The 11595-nt window shown below is 43.2% G+C and overlaps 1 protein-coding gene across 1 annotated transcript in view; it reads right to left on the bottom strand.

Moving 5' to 3' along the window:
- The window catches only part of zswim5 (zinc finger, SWIM-type containing 5), a 63367-nt gene that overhangs the window by 12784 nt on the left and 38988 nt on the right, over nt 1-11595 (bottom strand). The window contains exons 2-4 of the mRNA XM_040044975.1: nt 4555-4742; nt 3273-3441; nt 1728-1876 (exon numbers count right to left, since the gene is read on the bottom strand). Coding sequence (XP_039900909.1) covers nt 1728-1876; nt 3273-3441; nt 4555-4742 — 506 coding nt within the window. The remainder of the gene's footprint in view (nt 1-1727; nt 1877-3272; nt 3442-4554; nt 4743-11595) is intronic.

An 11595-nucleotide genomic window follows, 5' to 3' on the forward strand; every position in this document is an offset into this window, starting at 1 on the left:
CACATTTGCATTTTTACTGGAAAGTTGGGTATGAAAACCACTTACTACTTTCAGTTTAGAACATTAAAAAGAACATTGCTTTTACATTGTGTCGGGGTGGCTGTGGAGGCGGTAGAGCAGGTCACCTACTAATCAGAAGGTTGGTGGTTCGATCCCCGTCTGCTCCAGTCTGCATGCCAAATATCCTTGGGCAAGATACTAACCCCAAGTTGCTCTCTGATGCATCCATCGGAGTGTGAATGTGTGCGAATGTCGGATAGAAAGCACTTGCATATTAGAAGCACAGAAAAAAGTGCTTGTGTGCATAGGTGTGTATGTGTGAATGAGGCAAGTTGCATAAAGTGCTTTGAGTGCTCATTAGAGTAGAAAAGCACTATATAAGAATCAGTCCATTTACCATTTCAGATGACATCATGTGCCCCCCCCCCTCGAATTTGAAATTCGAACTAATACAAAAGACAGAACATGGCTTTTGGCGATTCATGATGCATGTATTCTACAAAACATTCTGAATACCAATTAAAACCAAATAAAAGAAACAGTTTGGCCCTGAAATTGAGAACTTGGCCTTATCAGAATGTGTTAAGTGGGCTTGTTTCAGTCAGGAAAGAGAAAGCATAGAAAACATCTGCACCGACTTATATTTAACCACAACTGGAAAGCTGTTCAGGCCTAATTGAGAAAATTAAGATACTTTCAAGCAGATATTAAAAGGATAACCTTTTAATATCTGCTTGAAAGTATGAGAGAATAATCTCAGGAGTTGCAGGCACATATATGTACTTGAATAGAACATTTTTACATACTTACAAACCACTAGAAACTAAATGCCAGATATCAGATTTCAGAGTGATGATGAAAATTAGTTCATGTCTTTGTTACTTTTAGGCTGGATTGTAATTCACTATCGTCAGGTTGTTTTACAAGCTCCCTGACAAGCCTTCACATGATCCCAGTGAGATTGCTGACAGGGACTAGAAAGAGAGAACGTTTTTCTCCCATATTGGCTTATCTTCATTGGTTCCCTGTTAAATCAAATTTATTCTTAGAGTGCAGGCTTAGTTATGGTTCTTAGGATATTTAAAAGTAAAATCGGAGGCAAAGCCTACACCTTCAGTGAATCCAGCCCTCAGTTTGGATTCTGGAGACAGACACGGTCTTAAATTTTAAGTTCAGGCTTAAAACTTTCCTTTTTGATCAAACTTAGTGATGCCTGAACCCTGCCTTAGTTATGCTGCAATAGGCTTCCCAGAGTGTTTCTTCTTCACTCTGTGTTTACACACACATTCAGTCATTTGTTCTTATATCTCTGGTCTCTTCCACAGTGTGTCCTTTGTCCTGACTCCATCCCCCCCACCCCCTAACTGGTCAAGGCAGATGGCTGCCCCTCCCTGAATGGAGTTTTTCCTTCCCACTGTCGCTAAATGCATTCTCATAGGAGTTGTTGGGGTTTTCTCTGGTGACACATTTCAAAACTGAATTAACTGCCGCACACTTTTTATTTTTAGCGATTGCCCACATTTAAGTAGGTGTGGATAAATTGCTGTCAAATTCTCTGCTATGTTCACCATCTTCTAGCCAGCTGTTATTGTAGCAGTGGGCAGATTTCCACTATGTTTGCAGAGAAACGTATTATTCATGTAGTTATTTTCCTGCTTAGATTTGCCAAAACAGAGGAAACAAATAAATGTTCAAACGATGCAGAGGAAGGGAGCAGTGACACGAACCTTAGCGAACATGGAGTTGAGCTGTTTCCCAGAGCCGTAGTAACCTCCCTGCGACAGAAACTGCTTGACTTGCTCCCTGACTTGATCTTCATCCAGATGCCAGCAGTTATCATCATCAATGCTGGCGCCTGCAGTTGGGTCCGGGGCACCTGAGAGCGCACAGACACACAACACACACAAATAAATGACAGGGCCAGTGAATCCTACAGTGGCTGCAATACATGCACACAGCAACAATACAAAAAGAGAGCACATGGATTCTAACAAAAGCCCTGAATTCATATGAAAACTTCATTCCTTCCTGTCCTCAATCCACACCCCGGGATGAAAAAGATAAACAGACAGTGACCATGGGAAAGGGAGTTTACTTAAAGACAGCCTCAGCTGCAACAACACCATTTTCTTAGGTCAGTACAAACACACTACATCTCAAATGTAATCCCTCAGTGCTGAAGGATAGTTGGAAATTTTTATCCTGAAATAAAGTTGAATTCTCTGAATCTTGGCACTGATCCTCTCTGCTCTCAAGCCTCTTTGTTTAACATTTAACTTGCAGCGCCCCTACACGACACCTAAGAAATGCTGCTTGTGTTTGCTTTTCCCCCCGAGTGCATGATTAACCAAACTTTATTTTTCTTCTGTGTGCGTCTGACTGATACCACAGGGAAATGGAAATATGCACCAAATATGGGGGGGGAGGGGGGGCTTTGATCTAGCAGGAAGTGAGCTGAGGAAAGCCCAGAGATGCATTTCCAACTGGCTGGAAGAACACCGCGGCAAACAGTAACATTCCTCCATCAAAGCCAGACTCACGCCTGGGATCAACTGAACTTCAACCCCCATGATCCCCCTTGTCAAACACAGGAAGCACAGCGCGGGGCTTCCTGGACAAGGGAGCTGGAGTGTGTCAACATTTAGCGGGCAGGATGAAATAGAGAAGGAGATAAAGAGGTTTGTTTGGCGAAAGGATGTGTAGAGTTTGTCGTTTCCCCGACGCGGAGCTGTTCTGGCTCTCCTCGTTTTTAATCTCCCTCTACTTTCTCCGGCCCTTTCATGTTTCCTTCTCCTTTCCGTCTCCTCTCTTCCATTTCCCAGAGTGCCATCGCTTCTGTCTCCTCCTCTCAATGTCCCTTTCCTCTTCACACATCTCTCCCTACGCTTTCTCCTGCATCCATTTCATCATTCGAGTCCCTTTTTCTGGGCTTCCTTCAACCTACCCCTGCCAGTGGGAGGAGGTAGCGACTGGAGAGTGAGAACAGAGAAATCAAACGAGCCATTTGAAGCCTGCCTTGCTGCTTCGCCGGAGTAATCAGGGGCTCTGACGTATGACAGCCTGTAGGCTGGCGTGCAGCATGTTTCAAGTTGCGAGGCTTTTAAGTGTGGCCTGTTGCTGTGAAGATATCGCTGAAGAGGGATGGGCAGCACCTCCACAGAGCAAGAACTTTTTAAGAATTAAGGAAAGAGCTGTAACTTTCCGAATGACTGTCAGGAATTTACGGCATTGAAAACCTGGCGTGGAATGTGGTTTGTGGTTTGTGCTCTCACCATGGACCTGGTTGATCTCAGAGTTGGAAGAGAGAATCTCATCGGCCAGTTTCTGAGCAGTGGGCAGCACCTCGGTGTGGTGGGCTGTGATCAGATACTGCACCAGCTTCTGTAGTTGATCTCTGTTCATCTGGAACAAAGTCTCTGAGATAGGCAGCCGTAGCTTCACCTGCAACAAACACAAGTGGGTGTCCAGTGTGTCAACTGCATGTTATTACTGTAAAGTTTTCTAAACGCAAAGTCTCAGGTGGAAACATAATTTGGTCTTTGAGCTCATGAGACATGATTTATGTACCTTAAAATACGGTTATCCAGTTGTACTATGAATGTTCAGGGCAGTTTTTAATAAACTTAATTTAATTTGGTCCGTAGAACATATTGAAAAAGATGGATGAAGTGTTCTGAAGCCTCGGGATGAGTGTTTTAAAACCACATGTGACGAAAGAGGAGCAGGTCCGACTATGACACTTTGTTGGACTAAATGTTTTATTCAATATATAATCAAATTCAGTGATTGAAGCCATAAACTTACTAGGAAAGTGTTTAAAGAGATCATGTTTCTGAGGCGTTTGCACCCATTAAAAAAAAGAATACAGGTTTAAGATATTTCGGCACTGGCCTCACTTTTCAGACCTGGAAACTCTGTCCATCTTTTGCTCCATCTATGATCGGGACACAAAGGTACGTAGAGCCACGTTGTATTAACTGTGGTGGATGTCTTCTTGGATTTCTCAGTTATTTGCACAGTTATTTGCATAATGTCACAGTGATGGATGCTCGTGTTAAGCTTGGAAAAATTTTCAATTAATGTGTACAAATAATCCCGGTGAATCAAAAGCTTATCAGAAAGTTTATTTTTCCAACTCTTGGCTCTGTATGATGTCAGAGAGAGAGTGGAATCCCTAATATGGTCATCACAGGCACATAAGCTCAGGCTGTGAGCAATGCAACTCTACCCAGCTGCTGCTCAAACCTTGTGTTTTTGTAGGGGAGCCAATCGGAACAAAGCTAGCCTAAAAGTATAATCGATACATTTTGACTGGTGAATGATGCAAAGCTACCCAAGTAGAGTCCAAATTTAAGAGCACAGAGCTGAAAATGTGCATAGAGCCACTTTGATTTATGGCACTACAGCCTCTACTGTGTTTTGAGTGATGTAACCAGCATTGATAAACATAAGAGAAACCATCACTGATCGTAGCACTAACGGAATGTGTTGCATATTTTGGTTAGGGAATGTTAACCCAATGGAAAGGAAGCATCACAAAGCTGTGGTTATTACCTGTTCGGGCTTGCGAATCCGATATAGTGAGAGCGCCACGACATGCGCGCAGTAGAATATGTCTCGGTTCCCACAGCCACAGGTGACAGAGGTGATCTTGCACCGGTCGAAGCTGATGGCTACCTTGTGGGTGACCTCCGGCTCAGACGATGTGGCGGGTTCAGTCACTGTGCCGCTGAGGTGAAATCCTGCAGGGACACAAAGGAGGGACGATAGAGATGGGTGAGCTTTAAATGGTCTTACAAAAGTACGATAAAATGCAATCAGACATTTTTTTTTTGAGTAATTCAACTTCATTGCAACTTTTACACAGTTTAATTTGTTTAAGTTTTATGTTAAAACATAAAGATGTAGAAGAAAAAAAAAAGGCAGGAGAAACTGTGGTAACCTGAGCCTCTACAAACACACAGAGTGAAGACTGAGTACAAAACACACATCTTCATCAGGCTTCAACAGGACACTGAGCCATCTGATACTCAGGGTCTCTCTGTCCAAGGCTCAGTGTATCTGTGTGTGCGTGTGTAGTAGGAAGGTTGCTAGGGTGGGATCGTTTCCTGGCCCCACATACACACCCAGACCTACACCCACAGGATAGCAAGGCAGTTGGCAAAATAAATGTCCACTTTGCATGGTTAATCTTTAGCCCTGACACACCAGGCCGACCATTTAGTGCTGGCCTCTGTTGTCGGCTGTCTGCAGATGAGCATTTCCTGTACTTTTTAAAAGGCATTTCAGGACTCGATGTAACCATTTGGCCAATTTCACAAACAAGTTCCAAACCTGCACTTAATTGAGTAGCATGAGGCTAAAAACAACTGCACAAGCAATAAATGACATCACTGTAACCACTCATGAGATTTTATTGATTAACCCCATGTGACACCCAGAGTACAAATGAAAGCAAGAGCAAGTCCAGGCTCCATCTTTGGTCCTCTTCTGTTTCATATTTCAATGCTTAAAAAAAGTATTTTAAATACAACATAGCTGTTGCAAACATATCCAAAGTCAGAAACTACAACCTGACTAATGTCAAGTGTTAGATGGAGATAAAGGTGGAGAAATTTGAGAGAAGAAAAGAGAATGGAGGAGGGGAAAGTATCTGTTCTGTCATGTCATTTCACTCTGACAGGTCAATTATTTATGAGGTAAAGAGTGTGTGCAGGTGTTTGTGTGTGTGCATGCACTTTGGATTAGTGCATGTCACAAACCACAGCCTACCGCTTCTTTTACACATAGAAGTTCAAAAGGCAGAGACAAAAAAACAAAACATAAAGGGGATGCCAAACAACCTAAGTGCAAAACAATAGTATGGCTATTTTAGTCATGGTGGTTTATGTGGAAGGTACATAACTAAAACTCTGACACACCAACAAACATCGGTGCAAACACAAGGAAACACACACACACTTAATTCTGGGGTGTGGGCCAGCATGGTGGAGTGGCCTAATAAGCTTGTTTTAAGCCATCCCCTGGCAAAAATCCCACAATAGGCTTTTCCAAACCAAATGCTGTGAGCACAAACACAAGGTAGCTCACAGACACACACATGCAAACACAGCCAGAGCCAATCAACTGTAAACTGCTTTCACCAGACAAAGGAAGATAAGGAGCTACGAGAGAGCGAGTGAAGAGAGTGACGACGACACTGACAGCGCGTATCGTCTCGCCAACCAACTCACAAAACCGTCTGAACCAAAATGAAACTGGTCAACTCACCACATCCTCCAAATGTACAAGCTAACAGCCTTCTCTTTACGCCGAAATCTCAATCCACAGCCAAGCTGCTGACAAAGGACTACACATGTTAAACGCAGACACAAAGCCACAACACTTAATACTGCAATCCTCCAATGTTCAGAGGCCTTGAAACAAAAAACCGATGTAATCCTGTGCTGCCCTGCAGGTTCTATATAAATGTACATTCCAGGTAGATTACCTCAGAGTTTGAAAAGTGTATAAGTGTACCAGTTACACTCAAAACTGTCAGAAAGAAAAAAGGCTGATGTTTCTGTCCATCTTTACTTGTCCTAAGTGCGTTTGCCATCTTAATAATTTTCTTGAGCGGCCTATTTCCTGGTGTCTACTGTTACTGGACTGTATTTTCTCCTTTCAAGACTTGATCAGACTCTATATAACACGACTGCTTAGTCATTCCTGTTATATTTATTTGAAACTGTGATAAATTCTCTGGACAAGTCCACATGGTGTGGGAAACAAAACAAAAGTGCAGGCGTATGCACAGACCCCATACTCACTGATGACGGACCAGAGGACACAAACTACTAGTACTTACATCAGAGGTGTTTCTATGACAGATGGTCACGGTCATGTCGGAATAGGTTCAAACTTCATATTTTTGCCTTTGCCATCTTGCACTTTTATAAGCAGATGTGCCAAATGCGGGGTGGATCTGACTGAGAAACTGAAGAAAAACTACAAGATGCCAAGCAGGCAGTTGACAGTCGCACTCCGCTCTATTTGACTCCAATAGGGCCTGTAAGTTACTAAATTAACAGCCTGCTGCACTCAATGAGACTTTGAAATGTCATTACTGACAGCCATTAGGAATAATGCAGGTTTGAAGCATTTCTGCATTGGCTTCACCTTTCAGACGCAGAACCTACATCCATCTTTGATATACAGTCCATGGTAGCAACACACTCGTGCCAAAGTAGCCCCCTGCGGTATGTGCAGTGCAGATCTACTTTCAATCTACATGTGGCCAAACCACTTGAACTACCCACATGCATATACCAACACACCCAGCAACCACCGAAGCCACGCTGATTAATCTGACACAGTGCCCTGGATGGCTACAAACCATTCAGCCCGCTTACTGCCTACTGACCAGTCTTAATATTGTCCACTAGCCGACACACTGACTGATCTAAAAACTCTACATGACTGACCAAACTGTCCGCTGAGCCAAACGGGCCATCTGACGATGATAGGAAGGACAAGTGAGACACTGAGAACAGAGGGAAGAGCGAGGCTGATGCATCTGTCAGTGATAGACATGGAGAGTCCTCCAAACTGCTGAAATTTCTCCCTCCCGCTGAGTCCGTCTGTCCAACCAATCTTGGTGTCTTGCAGTGCAGTAATATTGTAAATGTCAGAAACGGCTTGCTATACCTCCCCTCCGTCTCTATAATGGACATACCTGTAAAATCAATTTGCACTAATCATAGCTTAGTGTCAGGGAATCCAAATTTGATCTTCCAGTGCTGAAATCATTGCAGCGGAGCGCCAAAGACCAGGCAAAAATCAGGGGAGCGCATTTCTTAAAAGCATTGGGGGGGGGGGACATTTACAGAGCCATCTTCCCCTCTGAGCTGTCTAAACAATGCCTTGTCAGTCATCACTGACTATTGCACTTGTCTCTAAAAACTCTACTCTTAGCATTTCAGATGAGGAGAGAAGTTTTGATGGCATGTGAGATTTGGTCTTTCCAAATCCGGGAGTGCCGCTCACTCCCCCGCCTTATTCTTTCTACGTCTGTCAGGTTAAAGCCTATTGTTACTCAGCCCTCTGGGATGATTGTGATGGTGACACTGCTGCTCTTTTCACTTTCAATCAAGTCTGAAATGGCTGACAAACAGGTCACAGTCTGTCTATCTGCCTCTTTATCTTTTGACAGTTTCTCTCATCATTGTTAGGTTTAATTACCTGGCTAAGTTAGATACTTCTGGGGCAGTCGCACCTTGCTACGGCCATCACATCAAAGTAGGTAAAACTCACGAGAGATTTTAACACTCTTGTGATTGGTGGATTGAATAAAGGAAAAGAATAAATCCCTAGCAGTCCTTCAGCAAATTAGAGCTCCTTAAGAAGTAATTGCTTCTAGTCAAGAGTCGAAAAATTAAACATGATAGTGTATAATAGCCAGGCAAATTTTAACTCCGTTTTTCTCAGTTTCCATGGCTCATGTTGATCTAAGCCTTTTATTTAAAGTATAAATGTGATCTGGGCAAAAAGACCACAGCAGTAAACTGGGAAATCATTTTCCAAACATGTCATCACCATGAGGTTTAAGTACCCCTAACCCTAAGCTATTAAAATATGTGATTCCTGATTTCTCCCAGTCTTGGCAACAGGATTGAAATGAAAACAGTGTGAGTGACTCAAACCTTACATTAACCTGATATTTTGGCTTATAATTTAATGAAAGCAAAAGCTACATGTTCTGAATTTCCATGTATTTCTTCTTCAGTTGGAAACACCAAAGCTACATCTCAGCTGTAAATACCTCAGAAATCTTTCGCCCTAACTACACGTCAGGTTGACGCAGGCTGCAGCTACTTTGTGGCTGGCCTGTTCAGCACTGTCCAGGGCATGTTGGGATACTTTTTTTCGATGCAGTTTTTCAGTACATCAGTGAGAGAATAACAATCATCATCTCAGCATAAAGAAAAATATTAAACAATATGAGAACTCATGTGTCAAGGAGATCGCTGAAATTATCGAAATGAATGATAATATATTTTTAGCCCTGAAAAAGTGACCACAGCGTAGAGCGGAGATCCTGGAGGGGAAAAGTCCCAGCTGGCTGGTACTGCATATAAAACACTGGGACAAAACCACACTTTAATTAACAGATAACACACCCGCTTGTGCATAAATGTAGGCAATGATGTCGGCCACTTCAGTAGGTTATGTCGTCAGCTTTTCCTTCAGAAATCTAAATCAGGCTGCAGAGTTGGGGTCATCGCTGATGATGACGACTCAGACCTCGGAGGGTGAAGTATTGCTTGGTGTACCCATTTTTACCTCAGTTGCTTTCACATATAGAATCCTTTGTGTGTGACACTGAGGGTGTCTTCAGCAGATGGGCATGCAACGATACTTGGTACAAAGACGCTCCATCAGACCGTCTGCAAGAACACACAAACACACGTAAACACGGTGAACAAAGCAACCTTTTCAGAGCCTGTCTGCTTTTGTTCTTAATGCCACACTGAGCAGAAAGATGAAACGGTGCAAACTACTCAGTGATATTCACAGAAGATATTGCTAATCTCTCTCACACTCGCGCGCTCTCTCACACTCGCGTGCGCGCACACACACACACACACTTCATGCATGCTAGTTGTGAGCCTGGATCAGCAAAACAGATGAATTTCTAACAAGGTGAATCAGGAGTGTGATGTGTGTAAACTGGGAATGTTGCCAACTACAACGATCTGGCTGAATCCTCAGGGGGAAGAAGAAGAGAAAAAAAACACCTCTGTGGATGTATATATGTGTGCGTGCCTGTTCTAATGTAGGTAGGCGCACTTGCCCCAAAACCCCACAGACACACAATCTACTACTGACATCTTTCATGCTTGAAAAAAAAAGAAAGAAGAAGAAGAAAAAGAAAAAAAAGTGTGTCTTGTGTGGCATTTGTGGTTATTAACACTTTGATTGCGGGCTGTGCTCGTCTAGAAGGGAAAGATGAAATATGATGAACTTAATATGAACTTAATTTGGATTACACACAATTCCATCACCATGTACAGCATGTGTGTAAGACTTCAGAATTCATAGTGTTGGTTTGTTTATAGTGTGTAAGCAGAGTTTTAAAATGATTGCTGCGTAAGAAAAATAAAGCGCGAAGAGACTGGAGGGACCTCCATTGTACATCTTTCCATTATACTTGGAGACACCCTGTAGCTATTTATATATTATATGTATATATTTTACACACACACACACACACACACACACCACTGCGCCTTGACTCCCTGTTATACACCATCTGTCACTTGATGACAACCCCACCCACAGAAACAAATCAGCCAATCAGGAGGCCAAGAGCTCCCTATGCTAGGCCATTAACCCTTAATCAGCTGGGTTTATGGAGCTGTGAGCCGAGCCAACGCATGCATGTACGCTCACACACAAGCACACTCTAGTCGTATTCAACCAAAAGCCTCGATTTAGATAGACGGGGAAAAAACCCCGCCCACCCCTCCCACTGCACTTTAAAGCTGTGGAGGAGACCATCCTTGATTCCATTCATCTTCTTTCTCCCAAAGCACTGTGCCGACACTACAAACACTTTAACAAATTTAGGGGGGCGGGGGTGCAGTAATCCTGTGTGGGCGTCAAAATGAAGGCGCAGCATTTGGCAGAGTGATATTGATGGGTGGCTAATTAAAGGGACCCCCCCCAAAAAAACAAACAAAAAAACAACAACCCTTAGATGCCCTCGACTCCATATACTAACCACCACCACTATATCAAACAGCATGTCTCTGTGTGACTTGGTGAACAGACTCGTCTCGGACAGGAACAAGCAACGGTGGTCCTCGTACAGGAGCCTGCAGAAGGTGGAGAAATGTTTCAGTCATTCACGCTTACTCCGAGCTGTCGGAGGCTGCTGCAGAGCAAAAACACAGACTACCACTGGCAACAGCGATGCAAAAGAGCAGAGCTTCCACAGGATGAGAGACTCGCTTTTGCGGTACTTACAGAAAAAAAATAAAAACATTTACAGGAAAACTGGAAAGTAAATGTTCAAAAGCTCAGATATGGACGGCACCCTGCCACATTTGACCACCATGTATCACTAAAGCGCTTTTAACATAACTGCCTTGCGACAACATGCCATTTCATACAAGCATGAAGAAGCATGGATTAAAAGTTAGATAAAACATCCAGTAGTGTCAGAATTTAAAAACAGATCATTTTTAGAGCTTGAGCTTGCATTTCTAGTCTGTTCTTGTACCGATTACTGCTGATGAGCATCAGCTTGGTTTAGTTAAGTAACCATCTTAACTATTGTTTTGTTTTTTCCTTTTTTCTCTGCCACCCACAAACTCCTCGTCTCTTCATGCCAACTGTCCTGTGCTGTCATTTCTCACTCTGCTTTCCAGTCACGGCTGCTATTTGCAACTTTTATCAGGAAACTGCATGTCAGCAGAAGTATGCTCTGGAGAAGAAGAAAAAAAATGCATGTTGGTGCCACCTTTCACCCCCTGTGCCATCCCTTTTCCTAAAGTAGCCAGGATTCGTCCTCCTCCACCAGACAACACATCCCTCTCAGCCTGTGGCCCTCCC

This window comes from Simochromis diagramma, unplaced genomic scaffold, assembly GCF_900408965.1.
Source record: "Simochromis diagramma unplaced genomic scaffold, fSimDia1.1 OVJJ01000663.1, whole genome shotgun sequence".
NCBI lineage: Eukaryota > Metazoa > Chordata > Actinopteri > Cichliformes > Cichlidae > Simochromis > Simochromis diagramma.